The 27,680-nt window shown below is 58.5% G+C and overlaps 9 protein-coding genes across 9 annotated transcripts in view; 4 read left to right on the top strand and 5 right to left on the bottom strand.

Moving 5' to 3' along the window:
* The window catches only part of GGTG_07221 (hypothetical protein), a 4,624-nt gene extending 1,119 nt beyond the window's left edge, over positions 1 to 3,505 (bottom strand). Inside the window, exons 1-2 of the mRNA XM_009225045.1 lie at positions 1,759 to 3,505; positions 15 to 1,677 (exon numbers count right to left, since the gene is read on the bottom strand). Of these exons, the coding sequence (XP_009223309.1) occupies positions 15 to 1,677; positions 1,759 to 2,700 (2,605 nt within the window). The 5' untranslated portion in view covers positions 2,701 to 3,505. The remainder of the gene's footprint in view (positions 1 to 14; positions 1,678 to 1,758) is intronic.
* A 1,849-nt stretch (positions 3,506 to 5,354) lies between these two features.
* On the bottom strand, positions 5,355 to 7,260 carry GGTG_07220 (methionine adenosyltransferase 2 subunit beta). Its single transcript, XM_009225044.1, has 4 exons — positions 7,011 to 7,260; positions 6,859 to 6,878; positions 6,262 to 6,720; positions 5,355 to 5,910 (listed from the first exon to the last, which is right to left on the bottom strand). Exons 1-4 carry the CDS (start codon positions 7,196 to 7,198, stop codon positions 5,615 to 5,617), a joined length of 963 nt encoding a protein of 320 aa, XP_009223308.1. The 5' UTR covers positions 7,199 to 7,260; the 3' UTR covers positions 5,355 to 5,614.
* Positions 7,261 to 7,965: 705 nt separating this feature from the next.
* Positions 7,966 to 11,537, top strand: GGTG_07219 (hypothetical protein). Its single transcript, XM_009225043.1, has 6 exons — positions 7,966 to 8,231; positions 8,327 to 8,383; positions 8,558 to 8,786; positions 8,856 to 10,211; positions 10,267 to 10,523; positions 10,643 to 11,537. The coding sequence occupies exons 1-6, from the start codon at positions 8,142 to 8,144 to the stop codon at positions 11,246 to 11,248; spliced, it is 2,595 nt and encodes an 864-aa protein (XP_009223307.1). The 5' UTR covers positions 7,966 to 8,141; the 3' UTR covers positions 11,249 to 11,537.
* A 553-nt stretch (positions 11,538 to 12,090) lies between these two features.
* On the bottom strand, positions 12,091 to 14,464 carry GGTG_07218 (ubiquitin-conjugating enzyme). Its single transcript, XM_009225042.1, has 2 exons — positions 13,137 to 14,464; positions 12,091 to 13,036 (listed from the first exon to the last, which is right to left on the bottom strand). The coding sequence occupies exons 1-2, from the start codon at positions 13,302 to 13,304 to the stop codon at positions 12,470 to 12,472; spliced, it is 735 nt and encodes a 244-aa protein (XP_009223306.1). The 5' UTR covers positions 13,305 to 14,464; the 3' UTR covers positions 12,091 to 12,469.
* Positions 14,465 to 14,861: 397 nt separating this feature from the next.
* GGTG_07217 (6-phosphofructo-2-kinase/fructose-2,6-bisphosphatase) lies at positions 14,862 to 18,163 on the bottom strand. Its single transcript, XM_009225041.1, has 7 exons — positions 17,635 to 18,163; positions 17,157 to 17,345; positions 17,046 to 17,081; positions 16,685 to 16,952; positions 16,501 to 16,581; positions 15,836 to 16,441; positions 14,862 to 15,776 (listed from the first exon to the last, which is right to left on the bottom strand). The coding sequence occupies exons 1-7, from the start codon at positions 17,646 to 17,648 to the stop codon at positions 15,228 to 15,230; spliced, it is 1,743 nt and encodes a 580-aa protein (XP_009223305.1). The 5' UTR covers positions 17,649 to 18,163; the 3' UTR covers positions 14,862 to 15,227.
* Positions 18,164 to 18,826: 663 nt separating this feature from the next.
* On the top strand, positions 18,827 to 21,433 carry GGTG_07216 (mitochondrial import receptor subunit tom-40). Its single transcript, XM_009225040.1, has 3 exons — positions 18,827 to 19,451; positions 19,569 to 20,228; positions 20,286 to 21,433. Exons 1-3 carry the CDS (start codon positions 19,149 to 19,151, stop codon positions 20,397 to 20,399), a joined length of 1,077 nt encoding a protein of 358 aa, XP_009223304.1. The 5' UTR covers positions 18,827 to 19,148; the 3' UTR covers positions 20,400 to 21,433.
* A 1,451-nt stretch (positions 21,434 to 22,884) lies between these two features.
* GGTG_07215 (ubiquitin C-terminal hydrolase) lies at positions 22,885 to 25,840 on the top strand (the record flags this gene model as incomplete). The annotated part of the gene is made up of 5 exons (XM_009225039.1): positions 22,885 to 22,983; positions 23,063 to 23,143; positions 23,269 to 23,646; positions 23,721 to 24,405; positions 24,465 to 25,840. 5 exons carry the CDS (start codon positions 22,885 to 22,887, stop codon positions 25,838 to 25,840), a joined length of 2,619 nt encoding a protein of 872 aa, XP_009223303.1.
* Positions 25,841 to 26,366: 526 nt separating this feature from the next.
* On the top strand, positions 26,367 to 26,846 carry GGTG_07214 (hypothetical protein; the record flags this gene model as incomplete). The annotated part of the gene is made up of 2 exons (XM_009225038.1): positions 26,367 to 26,627; positions 26,754 to 26,846. The coding sequence occupies 2 exons, from the start codon at positions 26,367 to 26,369 to the stop codon at positions 26,844 to 26,846; spliced, it is 354 nt and encodes a 117-aa protein (XP_009223302.1).
* Positions 26,847 to 27,102: 256 nt separating this feature from the next.
* The window catches only part of GGTG_07213 (hypothetical protein), a 1,276-nt gene continuing 698 nt past the window's right edge, over positions 27,103 to 27,680 (bottom strand). The window contains exon 2 of the mRNA XM_009225037.1: positions 27,103 to 27,482. Coding sequence (XP_009223301.1) covers positions 27,215 to 27,482 — 268 coding nt within the window. The 3' untranslated portion in view covers positions 27,103 to 27,214. The remainder of the gene's footprint in view (positions 27,483 to 27,680) is intronic.

Raw genomic sequence — 27,680 nt, 5'->3', positions numbered from 1 at the left:
CTGGCCAGGGAGACGCGGCGGCGGGCGGCCGCGGCTGCCGGGGCCACCGGGGTGCAGGTGCTGCGGGCGCGCCTGCTGGGCGAGGGGCCCGCCGGGGCCGAAGGGGAAGGGCAGCGGGGGGTCCGGGCGGGACGACGACTCTCCCGCCGAGGTCGAGGGTCGTGCGGCCGCCTCCGAGATGCTCTGGGCGCGCCTCTTGGCCGAGTGCTCCGAGGCCGAAGGGAACCACGACCTGGGTTCGGGCTTTGGCGGCGACTTGGGCTCGGCCGGCTCCTCAGTCTCGGCCTTGTCCTCGCCATCCTTGGCCTCCTCGCCATTGGGCGACAGGCCGCCGTTGACGAGAGTCGCGCCCTCGGTGAAGGGGCCCTCTACGGGAGTGGACGGCTCGTTGCCGGCGGCGCTTCCCTTGCGGCTCTTGCGCTCGTCGTACGATGCGCCCAGCAGGCCGCCCTCAGCGAACTCGCCTTCCGTCTTGGGGGTGCCGGGGCCGGTGGCGCTCTTGACCAGCGCGGCGACCGTCTCGGCGGCGTTGGGCGGCAGCGCGCTCTGGCGCTCGATCCAGTCTTTGCCGAACTCGTCGATGGGCTTGTCGAAGCGGTTGAGGTCGAGCAGCGGCTGGAACTCGCCGATGCTGTAGGGCGCCTCGTCGACGCTGACGCGGATCTTGTGGCGGCTGCCCTCGAACTTGATGTGGCTGACCGACTTCTTGGGCTTGTGCTTGACGGCGAGGATCTGCGGCGCGCCGCTCATGCTGCCCGAGGTGCCCGGCCGCTTGTCCTCGAGCTTCGGCGGCGGCTTCATGTCGTCGTCGTTGCCGCTGTTGCGCCGCGAGGTGGCCGCGGACCCAGCCACGCCCCGGCGGTGCACCAGGTACCAGGACCTCCAGGCGTGCACGCGGGTGTGGAACTGGCGCGCCACGTCGGCGTCCTCGGTGCAGAAGAAGTGCACAAAGTTCTCGGCCGCGGGCGACCCGGCAAAGACAGTGGTGCGCTGCTGAGACTTGATAGCGTAGCAGAACTTCTTGGGCGCCTTGAGCGTCTTTTTGCACTGCGCCTCGGTCGGGGTGTAGATGTCAAAGTCGCTCAGGTGGCAAATCGCCGCGGCACCCGCTGCGGCGGCTGCCGTCACAGTGGGCAGGCCCCTGGGTGACCCAGCGGCGGACGGGGACCATGGCGATCCGCCCGTGGCCGATGTGGGTGTACTGACTGCGAGGGCGACGTCGGCCTTCTTGGAGGCGAACATCTGGCCGTTCTCGAGGAGGGTGATAAATCGCTTGTTCCACTTGCCGGGGCGCTGTGAGTGGTGGAGCTGCAGGACGAAGCCCTGGGGAGGCTGCTGAAGCTGCAGAGGCGTGCATGCGGGTGAAGACACAGACGAGATGTCCAGATCCTTGTGCTGCTGCGCCGCCTGGCCGAGATCATCAGAGGATGTGTCCACAAACAGATGGTTCTGCGTGTCCCGATCCCACGAGTTGAGCACGTCTCGTACGCGTTCGTATCGCCTGAGTCGTCGCTCCAGTCCAAGATGTGTGTACGACTCGACGACAACGGCTGTGGCAGTGTTGATGGACTGTGGCAACGGTAACCCATCAGAGCATGCGAAAAGGATATCGACTGTGCTAGTGTCGAGTGTCACGTCGACATTCATCGATACCCCGCGGCAACGGACTTGCACGCACTATTGACGGCAGAGAGACTGATTAGCTTCTAAAAACGCAAGCGCTACCGTGTTATGTGTCAAACTCAGCTGACAACTTACCCTCTCTCCACCATTGCTCGCTGTTGAGGGAACAGGCGACGGCGGTGGCTGTCCAATCTTGTCCAGGAAAGACTTGGCCAGTGGCGACGGTTGGGGGTCCATAGTCCCGGACCTGCTAAAGTCGAAGGATGTCGCCGTGGACGGGGACGGCGAAAGCGAAGCGGCGCTGGACTTGCGGCCCCAGCCGAGGAAGTTGAACTTCTCCAGCACAGGACTGCGCGGCTTCAGCTGCAGCGGCGAGGGCCGGCGCCCATTGTTGCTAAACTTGAAAGATTCCGCCGAGGACTTGAGCGAGGCAGCGTCGCTGTGGTCGTTGTAGATGTGGCTGTTGATGATAGCGTCCGCCCTGGCCTGCCGTATGCTCTCCTCCATCTCGGCTATATCGTCGCCCAGCCTGTCCTGTAACCGCCTCCTGCCGTCGTCAACGGGCGTGCCGCAGCAGCTATCTGGGCCGACGGCGGTATCGGCGGTTATGGCCATCGCCACAGGAACTGCCGGGAAGTTCATGCCCTGGATGTCGGCCTCGGACCCCGACTCGTTGAGCCCATTGTGGCTTATGGCGCCGTTGCTGTCGGTAAGCACGAGAGGTGGGGGCGCCCTCAGGGTTCCCTTGGCTTTCCTGGATGGTGTTGTTGCCGTGGGCGAGACAAGCGGTCCAGGCGATATCGGCGACGGTGGCAGCATGGGGACTGGAGGTGCGGCGGTGGGGGTGCTGCTGGCGCTCTCCGAGTCGCCACTAGTGAGCGTCTTTGCTCTCCTCCTAAACCTCGACCCTGAAGACTTGGGGCTGTCACCAAACTCCGAGGCGGCCTTGGGGCTCCCGGGTACAATGGCCTCGACTACCTTGCGCGATTCCGAGACGCTCTTGCCCCGAAGACTGCGGTACCGGGACAGTGTCGCGGGCGGCGATGGCAGGGGCATGGGCTCTGTTAGTGCAGACATGTTGTGGTGTGGTTATGAGGTTATGTATGCGTCTGGGCGTGTTGGCATGAAGTTGCTGTTCCGCTGGTGGAACGGGGCGATGCTGCTATAAAGCGGCCTGTTGTCGTCGAGATCCCTCACCGGGCTAGGCGCCCGAGTTCGATCGAGTCCTCCCAGGAGGGGCGGCTCACTCGAGGCTGCTGAGCAGGATCGTATCGTGGGTTGGCGGCGCGTGTGTGTCGGGAATGCAGGCGTCTCCCTTGCACAGGCGCGGCGATGCAAGGCACGCTTCTCTTTGCTCGCCTTGGACCCCTTGGCTTGTAGTGGCGAAGAGGAACAGGAGCACAGAGTTGCGGACGTAGCAGATCTGCAGCGCCGGCAGAAGACTCGTGGAAGACGAGGGGAAGAAGAGAAGAAAAAGGGCCGCTCGACCAGCTACTCGGTGAGCGGAACGGAGCGGTGGTGGTTCATATCAATCGAAGCGGTGCGTAGTTCCTTGGAGCCGCGCAGGGGGGGCGAGGCCAAAAGAGGGCTCTGGCAGGGGGCGTTTGGCTGGAGAAGGAGAGCAGTGCAACACACAACCGAGATGGGGCCTTCAAGGGGTCCCGGACAGATAACGGCAGCAGACTGGACGGGAAGGTCCCAAGGGGCGGAACGAGACTTTTTGCGGCCCGGAACAAAAGCCAGAGCTGGACAGGAGCCGGCAAAGGAACAAAAAGGAAATTTCCTCTCTCTTGCCCAGCCCACGGATAGGGAGCATGAAGCTGAAGAGAGTGCAGAGCAAGGCAGGCGGTGACAGAATCAAGAAAGGCAGGGAAGCGAGATGGAGTCCGCTTCACAGGAACAGAAGAAGAGGAAAGAGAAAAACAGGGTCCCGCCCCTTTTGGGCAATGCCGGGCACGACAACGCGTCGGCGCAACACTGTTGCATTCCGCCGCCCTGCGATGCGATGCTGCATGCTGGCTGCCCTGGAACGCCAGGAACGGACAGGCCGGTGCCAGCTTGTGCTGTCCAGGGTCTCATGGGTGCACAGTCCAGTCCACCGAGTCCAGTCCAGTCTCTGCTGGGCGACCTTCCCCTTTTTCCCGCCCTCCTTTTTGGTCTGGGTGGACCCCCAATTCCCCGATCCAAAGGTCTGCCCTGCTCCCCGGCCTTCAGGGGGCCTGGCAGCGCCTGTCTGCAGAGGATGGGCGGGCATCCACTCTCTGGGCATCCATCCACTGGGCATTGCCACCCCTTTGGAGCAGTGCACGAAAGGAGTCTGGAATGCGTTCCCGCACGACGAGACGCGATCTAGTGGCTGTTGTGGCATTAGACTGGCGTTCCTGGGAAATTTTGCGGCAGCGGGTCCTCGATGGAATTGATGGGGCTTAGCCTGGGGGCCCAGGGCCCCGGGCCAGGTGGCCCCTGGCGCAATAGGTGCGGTTCGTGTGGGTGCTGGTGAATTTTTGGCCTTCATGCTACATCGAGCACTTGTGCTGCGTGCTGTGTGTTGTGTGCTGTGCAAGCGAGAAGCCAGCCGTGCTACTAGGAAAGGCCCCAGCCGCCCAAAGAGGGTTCCTTCCCATGTGCCCATGCAGCCTAGCCCTGCTCCTGCGTCGTCTATGACCCTCGACCACATACCATTGACAGGTCGGCTGCACTGTGCCCGCCTTAAACTCAAGCACTCAACTGCTAATAAAGACGCGTTAGCCGGTAACGGCCACGACGACAGGCAGGACGGCCAGCAGCAGGTCCACCCGCGGCCCTGGGCGCCACGTCGCCGCATTCCAGGGTTTGGTCAACCGCCCAATTCGTATCATGTCTTGTCGTTGGCGTCCAAGAGCACACAGCAAGCCGCGACGGCATCATGTTCACATGCTTGTTCACATGCTGTCCACTGTGACTAGTGCCTTGCACAGCACAGTGCACAGGGGCGGGTCCCTGTCTATTGTTGTCCATCCTATTGTCCCGCCTGTCATTCCCCAACCTTGGCATTGGAAGTTAGCACACACAGGACCCATCGCAAATGCAACCAACCTCTGGTCGTGGGATGAGACGAGATGTTTCCGACCTTGGATAAAGCTCACTGAATGGGCAAATGGGCAAATGGGAAATGAAGCCAGACGCAAGGTTAAGGGAAAATACTATACAGTGGTGCTATGATGGGAAGGAAAAGGTGATGAGAAGATGCAGCAAATCGATTATGGAAAGAATCGTCAAAAGTAGATGATTACGCCAACAAGACTCTGACCTACGGCAAGCGTAGCAAGCCACGCCATCTAGTCTGATGATCCCACCCCACAGCGAGGTCGATGATCCATAAACATGGAAATATTGATGCTCACCCACAGTGAAGTTATGGAAGGTGACAAGGCCCAGACCCACTGCGGTCTAGCCAATATCGAAAACCCCCTGCCATTAACTGGCCTCGGTGCTTGGTTCTAAGTCACGTAGTCATGCTTCCCGCTATGTCACCCGCCTTTCCTTGTGCACAAACGCCGTCCCTGAAGATAACCCTGACCGTCACATCATCCAGTCGTTGGGTGGTCGCCATGACTTGAACTGGATGGGATCTGGCAACGTGAAAAGCAAACCATGCGCCCGACGGGCGGGGAAGGGCCGAAAAGGACGTCCGTGGGAATCTAATCGAGTGGCTGCACGGCCGATCGACGGTAACATCGCGGTTGGCCGTGGGCGGGTGGGCGGGCATGCCAGCGGCCCCTGCTCCCTCGAGGAACGGCAGACGTCGGCGATCGTTATTCTTTACAACCTGCATGCTGTCTTGTTTGTGCATCTCTTGTACAACCCGGCGCCCAGCGCCCGCCCATGGCCATAGTCGCATTCACTCCTCAGATTGCGAGTGGATCGTCCCGCCCTCTCGCCTCTAACGGATAACAGCCAACATGCTAGCCAACCATCCCACGGAGCAGCAGCCCCGTTGCCGCCCCTTTTTTCACTTCCGGAAGGCCCTGACTTCGCGCCTCCACCATGCCGAGAAGTCCTGCGTTGAAACGTCGATTCCCAGATCTCTGAGCTCCCTGGTGCCGAGATGGCAGTCGTACGGTCGCTGCACCGTTGCCGATGGGTCGTTGCCCTCCGTGGTTGGCTCGATCTTGTCGCTGCTGAGGCCCATGATCTCGCCGAACAGTTGACAGATCTCATACTTTGTGAGCTTATCCTCACTCGAGAACTGCAGCAGCTTCGGCAAGGTGGCCGAATCGTCCGTGTCAAGATACTTCTCCGCCACGTCTGTTGGCTCATGCGGCGCGGGGGTGGAGACTACACGTTAACACCTGCCTCCGCCATCGAGCTCAAATCTCAATATTTGCTTGGCTCATGCCCGCTTGGGGAACAATCTGCAAATAGGTCCGTTTCGGCAGCATGGCGCGGAGAAGGGATGGCAGGAGACGCGCCAGAGACGCGCCCGAGCTGCGATCGACATGCGCATCATGCCTGAGGCAGATGCAGATCTAGACCGAGCGATCCAGACGGTGGGGGACAATGGCAAATGCGGGCGCATTCCAGAGAGCGATCTGCCGGGCATGGAAGCAAAACAAGGGACCAGGACGAAACGAACACACAAGCGAAAGAGAGGCATACCAGCACAGACCCTGCCCACGTCCTCCGTATTGGTGGGATAGCGTAGCGCCCAGTGGTCCATCTTGACGGCTTTGGCCTCGTCGCCCTGCGCCTGCCAGAGGACGTCCATGAGCACGTTGACGGCGCTCTCGGCTGGCGTCTCAGCGTGGCCGTACAGCACGGGGACGCGGAGCACCACGCCCCTCGCCTTGCCCTTGCCGCCGCCGCCGTATGCCTCGAGGACAGCGCGCTCTCCGTCGAGCTTGGTCTGGCCGTACAGGTTGGTGGGTCCGGTCTCGGCGTCGGCAGCGTAGGGGGCCTCACCAGGCCGACCAGAAAAGACGTAATCCGTCGAGATATAGATCAGGACGGCACCAGTAGCCGCGCAGAGCCGCGCAAGGGTCCCCGTCGCGGCCACGTTGAGCCGGCGCGTTCCCTCCGGGTCCTTGTCCACCTTGTCGGGGAAACGGTTGGCAGCACCTATGGTTATTTGTCAATCCTGTTCGCCACTCACACCGGACAAGGTATCGCTGCAATTAGACCTATCTGCATTGCTCTCATGTCTTGGGTTGGCCTCGCAGGGACATTTGTCTCCAGCAGACCCCGAGGGAAACTCACAATGCACGACAACCTGTGGCCTAGCTCCGGCCGAAAGCCACGAGTTAGTATCCCAAACAAGACACTATAATCATGCGTGAGGGTCCAGTCTGGGCCTGTGGGGGACACCTCTCAGGCACAGCCCCGCGTGGGTATCTCAGCGGCGCACTCACCGGATCTTGTCCAGAGCCTTCTCGATCTCTACCACATTCCCCAGGTCGACCTTGAGAATGGACACGCCGTCGGCACGCGAGAAGGCGGCGCCCGTCACGGCCCAGCCCTTTTTGTCCTGGAAGGCCCTGACAACCTCCCTGCCGAGGAGGCCGGTGGCCCCCGTGATTAGCACGCGCTTGTCAGACATGCTGGCGGAAGCTGGCGTTTGAGGCCTTGGGATTGGTGATGGTGTTTTCTTTTTGGAGTTCGCTGAGAGGAGCTGGAGCCCAAGCCTACAATGACGCAGCAGCTCGTCGCTGTTGGCGAGCGCGGGGGCAGTGTATTGTACAGTGTGTGTGACTGTAAGCTCCTGATTACCGTCACAACCTACGGGCAGGTGCTATCAATAAGGAGTCTCCTTGTACTATATACATGGGAAGGAGCAAGTCCGCCTAACAGTTCACGGACGAAAATTACATATGGGGATTGTTGTATTCGAAGTCGTAGTTTACAAACACTTATACGAATACATATGCGCGGATAATGATGTTCCCAAGTGAAGATGTGTACCCCTCTATGGTAATAAAGCTATCCCATGAGTATTACAAACGCATCATTCATTACTTGTGACGTTCTAACATAGATGCCCCCGAGATTCTTAATGCTCCAGAGATCTGGCTTTTTTCTTATGACTTTTGCATCGCGTCCTGCCGGAAATGTGACTACCAAGGACTTGAATGTTTTGATTTGGCAACACTTAAACCCATGCCGCAAGCCTTACGTTCCGTTCCTCGCCTAGCTACTGCCGCCTGCCGCCTAGTGCTACCGTTTACAGGGTTGAACTTTCTTCCACCCATAGGTTCCTATCCAAACGGTGTGTACAGCTGGAGGCGTGTTGGGTTGTTTGTGATACATAGTACATCCAAAAGGTTGCATACCTGTGGTGGGGAAACCCAAAACGAGGAAGGTGCATCCCTAAACCAATACCCCCATGCTCTCGCGCCCGGTAATGCGGGGCCATTTGGGTGACGAAATCGAGCTTGCGCAGCGGATTGCAGGTGGTCGCACTCACAGTCGTAAACCGCCCGCCCTTCTCCAGCATCGCGACCACGGACGAGGCCCTCCTGCGCTCTAGTCGCACCGCCGCCAAAATGTCCGAGGAGGCTCTGGTCGACACAGTCTGTGACTTCACAGGGCTCAGGAAAGAGCTCGACAGAGACCTGATCCTCTCGGCTTTAAGGGTTCGTGTGCCGTTACCGTCGCCCGCTGTTGAAGCAGCCACATCCGCCAACGTTTGCAGTTGACGCTGACACTCTTTCTTGGCTCCCCTCTCAAGGCCAAGGGCAACAGCACCGAAGCCGTTGTCGCAGAGTTCTACGAAGATGAGGGCAAGGTATGCGACGCCCATGCCCATGAGTCCAGCTCCGTCGCGGCATCCTTGAGCCCCCACCCCCGCCTCGATATCCTGGATGGAGCGTGCCACAGCCTCAATCTTTTGCTTCACAATTTCCACATCCGCCTTTCGTGATCCAACTAACGCCGCCCAACTACCTCCCCTGCTGCTTAGTTCCGACAACAGTACACGTGGACTGAGCTGCCCTTCCTAGCCGATCGCGACGGAACTCTCCCCGATGCCGCGGGCATCCCCACATTCTCCATCCAGGGCGCCGACGATGGCGGCATCATACACGGTGTGCCGCCCTCGGCCAGCGTCCCTCCATCGCGCCCTCCATCGCGCACCGATAACCGCTCGCCGCTCGGCAGGATGGTAGACTGGACCGCTAATGGAACATCAGGTTTATACACCCATCCCTCACGCCAGGTCGGTTTGCAAATGTGCTGACTCTCGGTCCGTTGCTCCCTAGGTGTACCTAGCTCGAGAGCGCAGGAGGAGGCAGATCTCCAGCGGGCGCTAGCCGAGTCCGCCGCACACTCAGGGCTACAGGTACCGCCCCAGGAAACTGGCGTGACAGGTGCCCAGGGCGATGACGTCCACCTCCCCTTCTTTGGTCCCGCGGTTCGAGACCACTACGACCAGAGCCAGTGGGCGGTTGTGCCTGTTGCACGCGAAAGGCCCGACCCCAGACCATCGGTTAGGAAGCGAGATCCGGGAGTCCCCGCTTTTCTGAGGTGTCGGAAGGACGGAACCGACCAGCAGCGACTGGGTGCCCTCATCACCATATACCACGAGATACCTGCGATCCGGAACTTGCTGCTCGAAACGGGGCCGCCTGCCACGACGTACGGCACCAATAACCTCTGGTGGAAAGGCGAGCCCATCCTGCCCAAGACCCAGGAGGAGCCGCCGGTCCAACAGGAGGAGGACCTGATGGAATGGGAGTACACTCCAGAGCCCGACTTTTGCGAGGAAATCCACCGGTTGGTAGCATTCCTAGACCTCACCGAGAGGAGCTACGGTACGGCGGACGTGTTGGCGAGCCTGAGGGTCTTGAAGGATGACTGGGGCTCCGATGCTGTGCCTGAGACAAAATTCTTCAATACACTGAAGGAGCACCACAGTCAAGACACAATCTCGCGCCTCTTCTGGGGAGTCCGTATATTTTCTTTCAGCTCCTCAGGGTCCGCTATCGACGATGAACCTGACAGGTTTGCCGTTCTGGAAATGCGCCTCAATGCCGGGCAGTACCAGAAAATCGAGACGCTATACGACGCCTGGGACGAGCTTTATTGGATCGACGTCAACAGCCTCAGTGAAGATGAATCGAGCCTTCGAACCGCAGCAATCACCGAGATAGGTGATGTGCTGACCATGACATTTGGCGGCGAGGGTGGTCTGGTCCGCCCGCTCGACATCCCCGAGACCTTCTACATCGATCGCTACCTTGCGGAGAGGTGTGACGAATCGTTGGAGCAGCAGCTCGAGATCCGATCGCTGCGCCGCAGGCTCACCGAGGTGGACCGCCTCGAGTTTGATCTCACAAAGTGGTGGAGCCGGAAGGATGAGCAATGGAAGGACAAGACCTCGATAAGCAGGGGCGTCATCGAGGACCGCGTTGCCAAGGAGAAGGACCTTCGATTCACCGCCCTCAGGCGCAGGTGGTTTGAGCTGGTCGACACCCCCGAATACTTCCACTTCATACCCGGCTACATGGACGGCAAGATCAAATTCACCGACACGGAGCTGGCGCTGCTCGAGCAGTGGGAGCGGGATAAGAAGCTCCACGAAGGCCTCACCGAGACGATCGCAAAGAAGAAAGAGGGTAAGGAGATCTTGAACACCGCGTTTGGACTGTCCTGACACAATCTGTGGATTAGACTACACGAAGCTGAGGGGCGAAATCGAGGCCGAGATCCGTGCACGCACACTCAAAAACAGCATCCCCTGCCCGGAGGAGGGATGGAAGCCTACGCACCGATACAATCTCAGGGGGGTGGTCACATCGAACGATACATACGTCGCGCGTCGGTCGGAGCCGGATCTGATCGACATGGAAAACGAGTCTCGACCCTCGGACCAATGGTGGCGGCTCTCGTATGTTGCGACTGACGAGGAAAACCCGCTCAGGATCTCTGTAAGTCTTTGGCATTCCTGGTCGCCTATTCTGATGACGACACGGTGTCGCTCTTCAGGGATGCCTTATAAATGATGGCAGGGTGACATTGGTCGGCTAACCGTCTCCACCATTTTCAGATGTCTACGGCGGAGGAAGCTAGGCAGGCCGCGTCCACGGAGGGCAAGGCGCCGTACCTGGTGTATGCCAACGACGCGGCGATGGATGAGGCTCCAACACCGCTCTCGGCGGCCCTTCGGACCTTTATCAAGTTCGACAACCGCTACTTCAAACAAGAGCTGATCGAGCAGACGCCTGAGGATGTCCGCGCTTCAAGAACGTCCAAGCCTGCGTTGCCGGCGCGTTCTTCGGCACAGGAGCTCCACCAGATGGTGCAACAGCCGGAGCGACAGGAGCAGCAGCAGCCACCACCCCTGGTCTCTTTCGACGAGCCGCCGTCGGCGGAATCGCAGCCGGCCAGTGGCGCGAGGACGACGAGCACCGAGATATTCCCAAACAGCAACGGCAGCGGCAGCGGCAGCGGCAACAGTCTTAGCAACGACGCCTCGCTAGAGTATGTGGACGAGGGGGTCGAGATGACGGAGATACAGCTGGTCGACACAACCCTGACCCCTGGCAGCAGTACCAACACAACCGACATCCACACACCCTCGACCCAGCGGTCCGAGGCCGCCAAGGAGCCGGTCGAGCGGCCGCGGACGCCCCCAGTCGATGGGGCGAAGTAGAGGTAGATTCATCTGGTCAAAATGTACATCATAGCAGGCGTGGCATGTTCGTGTAGCTAAGATACCCCATTCTATACGTAGCGGTTTGCTGCATTCACACGATACACGTTGGATTGGGATCGTCTTTTCTGGTTATTTGCCGTCATCCTATCCCCCATGGATGCGTACTCACTCGTTTTCCTTGGGCGTCCGTTGGTGGATTTAGGGGCTGGATGTCGTGAGCAAAGGTACATGGTGCCAAGGACTATCTAGACAACTCGGTGCACAAAGCTTGTAGAGAGAAACCGGGAACGCGGAGACACGCCGCGATTGTATTTGAGTGCTTCCTTCCACGCTGCCGTCTGTATGCCATCCAACCATGGAGCTGCGGTCCCTGGGCCCGGCCATGTGGGTTCGCTCGTCAAATGGGAAGCTCCGCCGCCAATAAACACAGCCGCCCGGACGGGTCGTTGCGCTTCTGCCAGTCTCGTCCTAGCGCCAAGGCATGTCGCGGGCTTGCCGGGGGCAGACAAGACAAAAGGGGAAAAAAAAAGAAAGAAACCCAGAAATATGGCAGCGCAGCACACATCACGGCACAAGCAGCACGGAACCGTCGCTTCACGCAGGCGATGAGGCAACAGGTGGCGTGCGCTCCTCCCTTCGCTCAAATGGAGGCCCGCAAACAAACCTCGGGGTTACTTTTCAATTGCCTTCTCAACTCCTGCCAAATTTACCGCCGTTGGCATCAGTGGACGGTAGTCTGGATGAGGGGACGGGGTGTGATGCCGGATCAGATCATGGGGCTTGCGGGAGTCAACGTCACAGGTTTGTGCCATGGAGCTGGAGGAGGCATGCATCAGACGTTGGAAGGGAGAAATGGGATATATTGGTCAGGAAAATAGACGCAAGGCATGAGGCTGAGAAGGCAGAAAACCCGTCCCAATATATGTCGACCTCCCACAACGCCGTGTTTCTCTGTCATCGACTGGCTCGTGCTGAATCTTGGATGACGCCATACCATGTACGAAGGAATAAGTAGGGTTCATAAAACAAAGCTGACTTGGGTTTCTGAGAGTTAGGAAATCAGGGAAAGCGAAACCGGATTTGCTGAGAGCGGCGCGTAATAGGTGCGGTGAACACAAGAACAAAGCGTGTTAGTTGTTCCAATGCGTGAGATTCGCCCCGACCAGCCCCTGTATTAGTTGGTCCACAGATGAGGTTCTTGCGAGGCGACGACGCCGCTCATCTGTCACCAGATTTGCGTTGCCGGTCGGCCCGGTCCTCGTCGTCCTCCTCTTCATCATCCTCCTCGCCCTCGCCCTCGCCATCCTCGAACTCGGCCTCGGCGTCGTCGTCCGTGTCGCTGCCGCCAAAGTCAAAGTCGTCCTCGTCGCTCTGGGCCCAAAAGGCGTCGTCGTCCTCGACCTTGGGCGGCGGGGCGGCCTCGAAGCTCGTCGGCATGACGAAGCCGGCCGGGACGTGGTTCTTGGACCGCTCGACCGTGTCGCGGGCGCGCTGGTTGTAGGCGTCGCGCTTGTCGCGGAAGAGGACGCTCGCGTCCACGTTGGCGGGCGAGTTGATCTCGGGGTCGTCGAGCAGCAGCAGGACCGAGCGGAGGACCGACTCGACGCCCTGCAGCGGGGACCAGCGCTCGCTCGCCTCCTCGCCCGACATGAGGTCCTCGCCGGGCTTGTGCAAGATCGAGATGCACAGCTGGCCGTCGGGGTAGATGTTTGGGTGGTAGATTGGTATCAGGAACTTGAACTTGGGCGGCGAGTACGGGTAGTCTTCGGTGAAGGACATTTCAGCCTGTCGAGTCGAGCGGGAACGCACGCCGGCTTTGGTCAGTCAACGTTCGCGACCGAGGCACGAACCGCAACATTCGGTTTGGAGCCCACAGTCGACTTACCCTGAAATATCCGCCATTGAAGGCCGAGTCTGGGTTGATAACCATCAGAGCAAAGCGCCACCTGAACAGGTTCGATGTGTCGTCCTCAAAGTTCACCCACTTCTCCTTCTGCAGGCTCGCCAGCTCCGTCATGAGGCGCTGCCTCGCGCCGGCCCCGGGTCGACTCATTGCTGCTGGTATGGGAGTGTGTCTCGTCGTCTCGCTCGGGTGAGGGCGGTGTGCTCTGCCGTCCCAGGTCGGGGCGGGGTTGCGGCAGTAGGGTTCGGCCTCGCTGGGCTGGCCGATAGAGGTGGGACACTGTACGAGAAGTGCAGCTGGCTGCGTCGGCGGTCGTGGGGTGTGGTGTCGGGGCCGCTGGAAGAGGGCTGTAGTGGAAATGGGCGGGCAGCGGAGTGGTCGGGCAGATGGCGTAGGACGGTTCAGGTCTGCCTCGAAAGTGTGGGCTGTCGTGGTTGGAAATTGGAGGCAGGAACGGGCCAAAGTGTTACACAAGAGCCAGGAAGGTGCCTTGGACGAGATCAATAGTAGGTGCAGGCAAACCGAAAAACCTGGGCTGCCTGACTGGGGAAGGGCGGCAAAAAAGGAAACGAAAAATCAAGCAGGACGAGGAAGGCCAAACGGAGACGGAGATTGGAACAAGCGAGGAATATATGCACAACTTTAGGAAATGAAAAGCGGAAATGGGATGAGGGCGATGCGCGAGAAGACACGGAAGAAGAAGAGAAGAAGAAAAGAAAAACAATGCACCGACCGGTTTTAGTCTAGGAAAACTTATCTGGTGCTTCTTCACGCTGGTCGAATTCTAGGCGCGAAAAGGGAGCAGGAAAATGAGAAGGGAGCACGGGAATCCCGAAGTCGAAGCGCCTGATGTCGGAGTTTGGGGGTCTGACGTGCCGGCGAGGGGCAGTAGCCCCCAGTTTTAGCACGGACCGTGGCTGATTCGGTTGCCGCCACCCACCACATCACGCACACACTTGTGTGTGGAGACGGATGCAGCAGGGAGGGCGCACTTGGGCCACGGCTTTTTTGTTGGCGGTGATGGCGCTGAGCGCTTTGGGCTGATCATGGCTAACTGTTCGCGGTGCTGAGCCAATATGGCATGGCCTCGCGCGTCGGGGCTCGGGCGCATGCAGAAAAATGAAGGAAAGATAGGAAAAAAGAAGAAAAAAAGATCATCCATTTGACGGTGCACAGATGGGCATCAAAGGCCCAGAACCTCCATCGATTCGTTATCCAGTCAGAGCCTGGAATCTCCTGCCGATACTGCCTCTTTGGGCCTGCACTTTTTATTGGCGCCGAGCTTGACTCAGGAGGCGCCACGAAATCCTAGAAACCACCAAGCTGAAAGTGGGCGACAGCGAGGACCGAGGAATGGATAAACAGACAAAAATCGACTGCCGGCACAAGACAAACCAACCCCTACGGAATCCCTCTCTTCGGGGCTGGCAGCCGAAATGTCGTCATCATCATGCCCCGTCCCTGTCATCACGCCCTCCCAGCCCGTGTCCCGGTCAGGCCAGGCCATCTGAGCCCATTCCCCAAAGGGTTGCAATCCAGGGGGTCCAGCTAAGGCGGGACCCACCACACCGCGACGGCGAGAACCCCTGTGGACTGATTACTGTGGACGCTGAATCATTCACGACTTGCCGAAAATCGGCGAGGTCGTCGGCTTACTATGATGACACCCTGATGGTGCGTAAAAAAATAAAATAAAATAAAGGTTGACAGACTGAGCCCCGTCTTTGCGAGCAGGGCTTTATTTGGTGGTCACAGTCATAAACATGGATTCATCGATACTACCTAATCTATTCGATCCCATGGTCGGGTAGCCTCCATGCCCAGAGAGGGGCATGGAAAACTGTCATGACCCAGCCCAACGGCGGTTGACCAACGGCGACGGGAGTCGTGTCCATGCATCCCGCATGACAGGCATGGGGTCCAAGTAACAAAAAAACAAAACAAGAGCAACGCGTTTCTATCTACCTTGTTTGTCATGTCGTAGCAAGGAGAGACAAAAAAGAGAGATAAGGTAAGTGTGCCCAAGATGGGGCCGCCTCACCATCCCCCTACAGCAAAAACCGCGACCCTTCCTCAGTCCTCGTCCGCAAGCTTGTCCTTGACGGCGTCCGCAGACGTATTGAGCACCTTGGCCGGCGGGCGCTGGACGGGCGACGAACCAGGCGGAGACGCCTCGGCCAGCACGGAGGACTGCTGGCCGGCCGCGCCGCGGCCGCGTGTGTCGAACTCGGGCTGCGGCAGCTGTTGTTGCTCCTCGGCGTCCAGCTCGGGCGGCGGCAGAGAGAGGGCGCCGATGGGCGTCAGGGCCCCGCTGCCGGGTACGCTGCCGCCGGTGCCGTAGTGCTGGGCCAGGCGTATGTCCTCGGGGCTCCCGGGCACGATGCGCGGGTCCAGCCCGGGGATGTGGATCCGCTTGGCCTCGTTCTGATAGGCCGCGGGTATGATCTCGATGATCTCGTCGCGCGGGAACTTGAGCGTCGGGATCTCCATGGCGCTGCAGTGCATCTGGTAACCGTACAGCACCCTCAGCACCGACTCGTGCGCGATGATGAGCAGGTCGTTTTGCTCGCGCTCCAGCTCCAGAATGATAGGCTCGAGCCGGACGGCGAGGTCGTGGTACGACTGGGATTACGTTAGAGGGAGGAAGAAGGAATGCGGGAGGAAAGAGGACAAGAACTGACCTCGGCGCGAGGGTACCGGTGGTGGTAGGGATCCTGATCGTGCTTGATGACCTCGTCCGGGTACAAGGCGCGGATGGCACGCGCCGACATCTTCTCACACACGCCCGGGTTGATCTGGCGCATCTGCGAGCGCTGTCTGACCGAGTACCCCTTCGCCTCGAGGAACTGGGCCGTCTGTATGGTGCGTAGCCGCGTCGACGTCCAGATTGTGAGAGGCCGCATGGGCGAGGGCTTGCCTCCGTCGCGAGTCACGAGCTGCTCGTGCTCTTGCTCGCGGTGCTGGATGAGGACCTCGGTCATCTTTGTCGCGAACGCGACCCCTTCCTCTGAAAGCGGGCAGTCGTTCTTGGACGAGTCCTCTTCGCTCCCCGTCCCAGCCCGGACGAAGAAGGTGGTGCGGGACTTGATGTGCAGATTGGTTAGGTAGAAGACGATGCGGTGCGCGAGGTAGTTAAAGGACACATTGTTGTAGAAGAATTTGCGGCCCGCGTTGATCATCCGCACGTAGTTGAGCTCAGTTTCCTGCATCGTTTCGAACACGGGGATCTTCATGTCGATCCGCCGCAGGTAAGAGCGGGCGGCCTCGTCAGGGTCCATCCCCGCGAACTTTGCAAGACTTGGGTCAGTACGTTTCACCCAGCATATTAGGGAGCGAGTAGACTCACATCAGGAGATGAGATTTTGACGTTCCGCGCATTCTCCGTCAAAATTCGCTCATCATCAACAAAGGACTCCAGAAATAGCGTCTGTACGGTAAGAGTTAGAATTGAGCTTTAACGTACTGGGGTAGTGCTCCAAAGAGGAAGAGGAGGGAAACAAAGACGAGGATCACTTCGCGGCCCGCCTTACCTGGATATCACGCCCAGCAAACTCCTTCGCGAGCGACCGTCGGCCACTCGAGGTAGGGTTGACGGCATCATAGATTGCAACTTGGCCGTTTTCGTGGTTGAGCCACGAGTAGATGTCATCTCTGCACTTTTTGAGGATCTTTTGCCGAAGAAGGACTGACCTCGGGCTGGCGTTGGGAAAGAAGTAATCCTCCGGGACGGAGCCGCCAGGGCCGACGGTGGCGCGCCGGTAGTCGCCCAGGTGGAAGATCCGAGACTTCACTCCAAGCCTTGACGGCAACAGTAGCACCGGTCAGCCATTTGTATCCTGATGGCCCGCGGAGCAATACGCGGGCTGGATGGGCATCTGAGACTTTTCTTACCATGATAGGTAGCGGGCCATGGACACGCAGATATGGCTGTTGCGCGCGTCAGTCTCGTGGCAATCTCCATATAACCGTAGGAAGAGAGGTGCGGGAAGGGAGAGGACGTACGTCTTGCCACGGGCAGGAAGACCGACCATCACGATGGCGATACGGCCCGAATGGAAAAGCCGGCCGGACATGGTGCTGTAGAGCTGTGCAGGCGCCAGGCTTCCCTTTTCGGGCACATCGTGGATGCCATCGATGAAAGTCGAGCTCTTGCGGCGGTACCGGGGCGCGTTGGCCGCGATCTCGGCGGTGCTGTCGCCATCGTCAGCGATATCATCCCCCGCGGCCACGGCCTCCTCCGAGCTGGAGGTAGGCTCTAGGTCATTGTTGTGTGGCATTTCGAGTGCCCGGGTCGGCAGCCAGCGTTGTGCTGTTGTTGGGTGTTTAGATTGTGGGGGCGTGGGTTTTGGAATTCCAGGTGCGGCGGGTTGTAGACAGCAAAGTGGTCGATGGGGTCCCAATTGGGGGAGCGGGAGGGAGTGCGGAGGTGACTTGGCAAGGGTCACGACATTCGGACGAGGAGATGAAGCAGGTCACTCACAGGAGAGTATCCATCGTGTCGGATTCACGCAGCGGAAAAGTCGGTCGTCAAACGAAGACTTGGCGGGGCCAAAATACTCCAAGCGGCGTATACGTATAAGTGCCGACCCTGCACGCTGCCAAGTCGCAGCCCCTTTTCTCGGGCAGCTGCTAGGGATGGAGCCAGCGAGGCTCTGCTATATACTGCTATTTTGCGGATGAGAGATTTTAGGTGGAGGAGGATGGAGATCAGCCTCGCTGCCCGGGTCCTCAGGCCTAAGATAAGCGGGCAGGCGTGGGTGGGTGTTGACTGCGATGTGACGCACGTCAGTCCGCGTGGGGCTACCTATAGGTACCAAAGTGGGCTGGGCTGGCTGGCTGCATACGGCCTTAGGGAGTCGGGAACTGCTCGAAGGGACGGGAGCCGAGGCTGGAGATGGAAGGCAGGAGCAAAGTCAAGCAATGGATCGGAGTTGCGATATCGAGCGGTTTGCAGAAAAAAACCCGCGTCACACTTTATGGGAAAAGCGTCCACTTTGACTCGCTCGGAGATTCCCCTCACCAGACCGCCTCCGGATCCGCGCGCGGCAAAAGCGGCTGCTGACGGGGTTTGGTTGAGGCACTTAAACCGTCCCTGCGTCGAACCTTGACCAATGACGCACGCAACTTACTCCCAAACCTTTGTCCGTGGTGAGAACTATGCGCCAAACCCGCGAAACAGGCAGGTTTGCATGAAGGCAGCATTGGTGTTTTCTGATAGCCCGGTAGGTGTGCGTACAAGGTATAGAAATACCAACCAACCAGGGGTGCACCTACCGAGATAGGTACCTAGGTAAGGTGCCTAGGTAGGGTGCCTAGGTAAGTACCTGGTAGGTAGGTACCTCCGAGGCAAGATCGAACGAAGACTTTGGCTGGTGCGATAGCTTCACATCTTTACTTCAATGTTTTTCTCGTCCCTGCATTCAGCCTTTCCAGCCTGCACATCAAGACAAATGACTTTCATGTAACCACCTGAGCGCTTGATTTTGATCTAGGCTACCCGGAGAGGATTCGTCCACCTAAACCCACTACGCCCCACTCTGGCCTTGAAGTCGGCGCTGGGCCTCAGAAGTTTTGATTGGTCCGTCGGCCAATGGCCCACGGTTTTTCCGGGTCAGCCCGCCTTGCCTTCTTGCCAGGACTAGCTGGCGCAAAATACCCACTCCCACCAGCGCCTGCGCTGCCATTGGAACAGGGACACGGGAGCTTTGGCAAATGTGCTGGTGAAATTTTTGGCCCTCACAGAGTCGAGCTCCCCCAACCTTGACACACGTATTCACGCCCCGAGGGCCACGAGGACCAGCCATCTGAGCCCACGCGATCCATTGCACCCGCCCGTATGCGATAACCTGGCTGGCCGAATTCCACGATTTCATTGACCGGATTGGTCTTCGCCATCTCTTCCCCCTCTTTTGCGCCCGCCGTCGGCCCGTGCCAGCGCTGTCCCACCCATCCGAGCCCAGCCTTGCGGCCCTTTCTTTTGTCCCGGTATCAAAGATGGCCTCCGCCTCCTCATTAGACCTCGTGCGCAGTAACCCGCTTACGGCGGGCGTGGCCGACCTATACGCCTCGTTCCAGGAGCGCCGCGCAAAGCTGGGGCTGCCAAACCCGGGCACCACCGAGAACCTGGCCAAGGAGGTCCAGCGCGATGTCTTCCTCAACAACCACTCCTTCAGCGGCCTGCGCGCAGACCTGACGAAGGTCTTCAGCTTGAACCCGCTTTTCCAAGTCTCGCACCAGTTCGCCGTTGGCGAGCGCATTAACCCTTATACGTTTGCCGCCATGTACGGCTCAAGTAAGGTACGGCCGCGCTCTGTCTTGACCCTCCGACGCTCTCCCGGAGGACAGGCTGGAGGGATATGGGAAGGCTATGGACGGGGCTGGACGTTCCGGGTGCTGAACAACAACGCGCAACAGGTTTTTATGCAAGGGAGCGTCGACAATGAGATGGCGGTCAGCACGCGCTTTAACTGGCGATGGTCCAGCGCCTTTGTTACCAAGTCGTCCTTCCAGCTCGGAGGCGGCGGGGGCCAGGATATGGTGCAGATCGAGAACGACTACACAGGCGGCGACTTCTCGGCCTCGGTCAAGGCCCTCAACCCCTCCTTCCTCGAGGGTGGCATCTCTGGCATCTACGTCGGCAGTTACATGCAGTCCCTGACCAAGAGGCTGTCACTGGGCCTCGAGGGTGTCTGGCAGCGTGCCAGCCTGTCCACTCCTCCCGAGACGGTCATGTCGTACGTAGCCAAGTACAAAACCGATGATTGGGTTGCGACGGGCCAGCTCTCGGGCCAAGGACAGATCAACACCACTTTTTGGAGAAAAATCTCGGACAAGGTGCAGGCGGGCATTGACATGACCCTCTCGGTTGCCCCCGCCGATCCCGAAGCCGCCATGTTTGGAGCGCCCACGGCTCTTACCACTCAGGGTGTGACGACTGCTGGAGTCAAGTACGACTTCCGCATGTCGACGTTGCGCGCCCAGGTGGACACCAAGGGCAAGATGGGCTGCTTGGTTGAGAAGCGTGTTGGCGGGCCCGTTATGATGACGGTCGCTGCCGAGATTGACCACCCGACTGTGAGTTGCCCGATCCCTTTTCCAACCTGGGCATAGCTGACGCGCTGATCTCCGTAGGGCAACTCCAAGCTCGGCGTGAGCATCTCTCTGGACCTTGGCGGCGAGGAGCTCCAGGAGCAGCAGGAGGCCATGGGCTCCGGCGCCCAGGAGTCGCCCAACATCCCGTTCTAATCTCGTATGGCCTCGGCAGCCAACTTGACAATCGGCGCGGCTTTTGCGCAAAAACCACATCCTCCCCGCTCTTCCCCGCTCCTCAGCGTTGATGACCGTCCCTTGGCCCTAATAATGATCTCTAGAATGTGTAACGGGAACCTGCCTATAAACGCACGCGCTTGGTTTTCACTCTTATATCTCTTCTTCTGCTTCTTGCTCTCTTGTTTTATTATTGTCCGATTGCGTTGCGCGTGGAACAAAAACGGCGGTGCTACCCGATCTGCACATCCTTTGACGAATCATAGACAGCCTCTTCTTGCTTTTCTGCAACATCGACTGACGATTCCAGACTCGGGCCCTTGCACGAACACAGAACACTCGGATCCTTTTTGGGTCTACTGCACCCATCATTCTCGGCACCTTGGCCCAGAAGCTGGACAGATGGGCGATCGCGGGGAAGGTGCTGGTGCCATAGACATTCGGGTGCTACTGTGCCACGGTGATTTGACTGTGTTGTCAATCCTGGACTAGCTTTTTCGTGTGGGTTTGTGTTTGGGGGACATTTTGATAAGTCGGCAGTATGATATTCTTCGAAGTATCGAACGTGCAGCGAGGGACGAGGCGTAAAGGGTCGGTGGCGGTTTGACGTTCTATGGCGCAGATTTTTGGGAAAGATCTCGGCTGGCAGAGCCTTTTGTAGATATGGTCAGGGAGCGGGGTCATGTATAAAAAGCGACCGGATGGAGATTTAGGACAACGTGCAAGGGCGATTCTTTTGTGGCAGCACGGGATGAAAGGTTCTGGCTGGTGAGACGGTGCCGTCCTTTCTTTTCTGCTTCTCCTCCTTCTGCCTTTTCGTTCTAGCGCTGATGCAGAGCCGCTAACCGCCAACTTTTCTGGATGATGATGATTACAGCATTTACGGACACGGCCATGTGGGAGACATACGCCGCGCCAACTTCGCTAGTTGGCATCATGGGGTATCGCTTGTAAATACTAGAGGCTCTCGGTCAGCCTTTTAGGTTCTAAGAATAAGTCGTATCTGAGCCGCCAATAACACGTGCCTGTGTCACCCTAGCCCATCTCGACAGCCGATGGTATCGGATCTTACGTCACGTCGTCACGTTGACATCCGAGTATTTGCGACGGCCAGATGCTACGGGGTAACAAGATCGATTAGTCCGAGGGGTGGCATTGTTGCGAGATTGACGCGCATGCCAGAAACAAAAAGCGTAGCGGTTGTTGGCTGGCCTGATAAGGCCGTCTTCCGGTGACGCTGCCTAGAAAAATGGGTGAAGGTCTGGCCCATTTTAGAGATGGCGGCGGGAGAGAAGCGGGGCCGCAGCCCCTCCTCGACTGCTGGTCGGTGCGCCAATGACGCTCATGGCCCGCCAAGACCCTGGCGCACACACACCACCCGCCGCAGAAGCACTCCACCGTGGAACAAGCCAGCCCTGCACCGCACCCGCAAGCTGTGCGGGCATCCACCTCAAGTGGGCTGCCATTGATCGAAATCATCCATCCTCTGCCAGATGCGCGGGCCCTGAGCATTGAGCCTAAACAAAACACACCCGTATCTTCGCCTCCGCTGCGGACGTCGTCTCTTGCTCATCCTTCTGCCTGGTGCGGGCCACCGTCGTCAGCCGGGCATCGTCATCAATTTTGTGTTTTTTTTTTTTTTGTTGGCTTGGCTGCCTGGAAACGGTCCAGCACAGCGGGGCGTCACGGGAACGTGGGCAGCTACGCTTGCGCCAGCAGCGTCCTCCATTGTCCACCAGAATCCAGCACCCACATCAAAGGCCGACAGCGACGGACTCTTCCACCGACTGGCCTCCCAGCCTCCGGGCACAGCGCTAATCCAAAGCCGGCTTCAACTCGACGCTCCACATCCTCCACGGCGTGGCGCCAGCAGCTTAATCTCGTCCACTGGGAAATCTGGTCCCTGCATCGATGACTGGCCAGGTCCCTTGACCAGGGGGCCGTGGCGAGAGCCAAACACACCCGCACCAACTGCCCCTCCGACGACAAGCATCAATCAGCCGTTCGCTCCCTCAGAGATTTCGCTGAGCCAAAACCTAGGAGGAGAGTTCTCGGGGGCCTAGAAGAAAACAAGAAAACAAAGCTGCTTTCAAGGTTTGGGGAAAGCGTCATTGGCCACATCATCTTCTCGCACAGCTGGTCACACGTCTGGCGCCTCTTCTTGTTTGCATTTGGCTGCCATTGGGAACTCGCCGGGGCTCGCAGATCGGCCGGTTGTCGCATCCCGCAGGGAAAACGCAAACCTCCGAGTCGAGGCGCCAGCCAGCACCCAGCCAGCACCCAGCGTCGCTGTCCGTGGTCGCCACCAAGTCCTCCCTAGATCCGTCGCAAGCGCCGCCACACAGGTGCCGCTGGGAACCAGCCAGCGCCGCTCTCTCGACACCGCTCCTCGGCTTGAACGTCACGGCAACACGCCCGCTTTAACTTCCTCCCGATTCAATCCGATGCGGCGCCCGCAGCCATGATGAGAACAACCTTACCCAAGCGGTTCCTCACGCTCCGCGATAGGGACAGAAGCGGAGGCGCGCATCGAAGAAGCAAATCGTCGGACCCTCATCACAAGGTACAGCGCCGTGCCATGCTATCTCGGAGGGACAAGGATATGGACTGACCTCTGTCGCTTGCTGTCGGCGTAAAAATAGCGCCCTTTCGCCGCCGATGCCTTCTTTGCCATATTCCGAGACCGTGGCCTGGGGAATGAGGAAAAAGAGTCAAATCAAAAAGTGCGCCGAATCGCCCTCGTATTGCTTGTGTCGAATTCCTGCGGTCGACCCCCGCACAATCCTATTCGCACACGCCCGAACTGCCACTAGTTGCTGGAACGTATCCTTTCTGACCGTATCACTAGATCGACGAACTTGTACGATGGGTCGAAGAAGAGGGGTTGTCGGGTGTGACACGCGACCAGATACGCTACGTGCTATCCTCGACGTACTCCCGGGGCGACATCGCCAAAGCCAAAGAGCTTTTGAAGCTGCAGTCCGAGGCATTCGAAGGCGTCTTGCTACCATACAACGCCAACACGCACATGCTGGGCGCTGAGAACCGCGGCGCGGTCACTTGCTACCTCGACTCGTTGCTGTTCGCAATGTTTGCGAAAATGGGGGCTTTCGAGTGTATGCTGATGCGCCGTGAATACCCCGACGAGGCACATCGTAATCTGGCTGCCCTGCTGCGGCTGTGGGTAAATATGCTGCGGTCCGGGAAGCTTATTGGAGTCGAAATGGTTTGTAGAGCCGCCGGTACCCCGTTGTGACAGAGTTGTCTTTCTTGGCATCTTGCTAACCCCGGATTCTCCAGACCGAGCATATCCAGAATGCCCTTGCTGCATGTGGCTGGAGTGACGCGAGCCTTTTAGAGCAACAAGACACCTCAGAGGCATTTGCTTTCATCACAGAAACGCTGCAACTGCCTCTACTTACACTGCAGGTCGACCTCTTCCACCAGGGTAAAGGAGATGCCGATGACCACAAAGTTGTCTTTGAGCGGCTACTCAATCTGGCGGTGCCGGCTGACCCGGAGGGCAAAGGAGTCAAGCTTGAGGATTGTCTGGAGGAGTATTTCAACACGCGAGTGGATGTCCTGCGCGACAGTCCAGACGACAAGAAATCAGCAGACAGACAGGCAGACAGCCCCATCACCAGCGTGCTAGGGCCCAAGAACACGATCAGGGTCGTGACGGATATCGGTCAAGAAGAACACGACGAAGCCCACGACAAGGTCGAAAACCTGACACCTCTGCAGCGGCGGTGGACCAACATCGATTCCCCAGCGTCTTCCTCTTCAACCCCGACCCGGGATCGACCAGAGACGCGGCCATCGCCCCGAGCCCGGTCCACAAGCATTATCCAGAGAGTAGTTTTGGATGCCGAAGGGAAGCCCACGGGCGCTGACGCCTCGACCATCCTACAAAAGGTCAAGAGGCAGGGCTCTACAGTGGTCAGAGCCGTGACAATACCTGCGTGGCAGTTCTTCAGGCTTATTCGTGAGTAGTGATTGACGTCTCTCGCAAAGTTGCACGCAGTGCTAACGCTCGCGGAACAGCATGGCATAGTACTGGAAAGGACGAGCCCCTAAACGACACGGACGTTGCCAGGCACCTCAACACCCGGCCAGTCGTTGGAATCTGCCTAAAGAGGTACATGATGACGGAGCTTGGCCAGCCCAGGAGACAGAACACCTTCATCGACATACCCGATAGCATGAGGCTACCACACTTCATGCTTGTGAATGACGCGAAGGTCGAGGAGTCTAATGGACTCAGTGCCGAGTACAAGCTTGTTCTCCAGTCTGTGGTGTGCCACCGTGGCGAATCCCTGCACAGTGGACACTACGTTGCATTCTCGCGTGTTGCACCGAAGCTGCTGACGGACAACCGGCGGCATGACAAAGACCCACCCCCAGACTACGAAGACGCCCAATGGGTCATGTTTGACGATCTTCAGGTCGAGGATCGGGTGACGTATGTGGATGACATCAAGGAATCGCTCAAGGATGAGATGCCATACCTGCTCTTTTATCAAATAGTCCCCATGATGGACGTGACGGCAGCCTCGGTCGATGGGACGACGTCAACGGAACCGCCATCATATAATGACTCGACTATCAACATAACAGCGACCACGTCGGGGACCGCTTCGTACTCGCCAACCACAAATACAGACAGCGAACGGCCAGATATGTCAAGGCAAACCAGTGGGTACTTCGACGGAGCGCCGTTGGGGAGCTCAACAGGGCCGAGCGTTCGCTTCTCGTCGGAGCTTGACAGGCCAGTACGGCTAAGCCTCGACAACGAGTTGGAGACAGGTGTTCTGGACACCAATATGTGTGCCACCTCGTCGCGGCGTAGCAGTGTTCCATTTTCCGAGGTCACGAGCATCTTGAACGCTCGCCCACCAGCAGAAGCCCAGACTCCTGCAGGCCCCGCGGCGGCTAACGAGGAGCCCACGACGGCGCATCGGCTGTCGAGAGCCGCAGCCCGGTTCACCAAGAAAGATAGAGGCGACAAGGAAGCATCTAAGGAGAAGGAGCGGTGCAGCCGGCCAGCGAGTCAGGCAGGCGAGGGCCGGATGAGCCTAACCATGTCGCGACTAGGCGGACTGATGCGCACGAGCAAAGAGCCGCTGCGAGAGTCGGTATCGTTGGATCAGGCATCCGCCAGTACGGTGCAAGACGCTTACGATGGCGAGGCCGGCTCGGCGCAGCACGTCGAGCAGCAGCCCCTCATTGCACCGTCCTCGTCGCCACCGTTGTCAGCTGTGCCAGGTGACGCTTCGGGCAAGAAAGAAAGCAAGGAAAAGAACAAGAACAAATCAGACATTGGAAGACCTGATAAGGAGGGCAGGGAGAGAAAACATCACCTTGGCCATCACCGGAAGTCAAACGGAAGTGAGCCCGAGCGCGAGTGCGTCGTCATGTGAAGGGCAGGGGGAGGACTTTCTTGTATTGTTTGGTGTCTTTTACGCTGTTTCTCTACGGGTTTCTTCTTCTCTTCTGTCACCTTTTTAATACTGTTTTACGTGCTCAAAGATACCAGGAAACATGATATTGGCTTCAAAGCATTGAGGGTAGTGGGAAAACGGGAATGCATTGTCGGCCTCGGTTGAGGAACGATCGGCGTTTAGGGCGGAGGGTTCTGTATTCAACAGCATCTCACTTGGGGGGCGTGTGTTCCTGGTGGCGCCTGAGATGGGGTCACTCCATCGTTGCTAGATTGTGGAAGTACGAAAAGGGAGTCAACAAAACGCATACTTGGGGTAGGATAGAAGGGCAATCACTCATGGCAGCGCCGAGTAAATAATATCCCGCTTATTTTTCGCTGGCTATAAGCAGAAGCGAGCTGGGTGGCGGACAGGACAGTCGGTTCATCTTGCCGCATCCGTCACGTAGGGTGGTAGCGTCCAAGAGGTCGGGTCGAAGGATGGGGACCTGGGATACGGCCAGCAGATGGGCCCCCGGGCCGCCCTTGGGACAAACCCCGAACCAGCCGCTGTTCATCCCCGTGCCGGACCCGGAGAAGGCGGCGGACGCGCTCGCGCGCGCAGGCTACAGCAGAACGACGATGGCATCCGCGAGTATCAGACCGTCCTGGCCGCGCCGCCGACGCTATGGGGAGGCCACGCGTCCCCATCGCCCTGCTGCGCGCGGAGCGCTTCTGCTACCCGCTACCCGCCCCCTTCCGGCGGCGTGCTCCCACCTTGTAATGGGGTTCGTCGCTAGCCTGTTCCGGACGTACTTTGCCACAAAGCGAGGTGGACGACGCGCGCCTGTGGTGTCGAACTTGCGGTTTTGGTGATCAAGGTTTATAGACATCTGAGGGTATCCGGGGGATAGCCTAGACGGGCCGACTTTGGGCTGAAGCTGCCGCCCGGGTTCCGCCGGCTGCATCGCGATATCGTCGGCGAGGAAGACCACGGGGGGTTTTAACGTGGGCAGCTTGAGCTCCTGGGAGGTGCTGAGGCAATGTGGGCGGATGATCTGGGAGGAGGATGCTGAGGAGGGAAACACGCATGGGAGAAATTATAACCCATCGCCCTGCTGTTAATCAACCCAAGGCTGGCTAAAAGATTGAATAGCAAACAAAATGAAGGAAAAGCGTGACAAAAGACTCCTCGACATGCTCAAAAAAAAAAGATCACTGCCCAGCCTATATTAAACCGCCCGCAGGGTGTGGCAGTTGCGAAAATCATCCGTTAATATTAAGATGGTTTTCTCCGAAGTTTTTTTTCCGCACCCCATACGGGGGATCGAACCCGTGCTCCCAAATCTGTTAAATTAGGGCTCAACGGCTACGGTTAACCATTACACCAAAGCGCACGATCTTTAAGTGTCCGGGTTCGATGACTGCGGCAAGTCGTAAGGGCGTTTATATCAGACGGTTTGAGGGGAGGCAGGAGCGAGGCGCGGGGTCCACCTCGCCCTCGTTTGATATTGACGTCAGATCCTCGCCAGACGGCAGCCACCTGTGCTGTCTGGCGGGCGTGCAAGGGAACTGGACCGGGGATTAGAGAAAGGAATAAGGAACTGCATAGTAAACTAGCTGAAATTGCTACGGCCTTTAAGCTCGAAATGTAGTATCATTATGATTCTTCTTGATATTCTTACATGCCACGATTATTTCTGTGTTTCCGCCCGCGCGCCTTCGCCGGTCGTTAGTCGTGTATGGGTCGAGGCACCTGGCTTGGCCCCCAAGCTTGCCTCGATAAAGCCATTCTCCTCTTACGCCTTCTCAAACTCCACACCATCTTTCGTCCACTGCCC

This window comes from Gaeumannomyces tritici, assembly GCF_000145635.1.
Source record: "Gaeumannomyces tritici R3-111a-1 unplaced genomic scaffold supercont2.3, whole genome shotgun sequence".
NCBI lineage: Eukaryota > Fungi > Ascomycota > Sordariomycetes > Magnaporthales > Magnaporthaceae > Gaeumannomyces > Gaeumannomyces tritici.
This window is presented reverse-complemented; position numbering and strand designations above follow the sequence as displayed.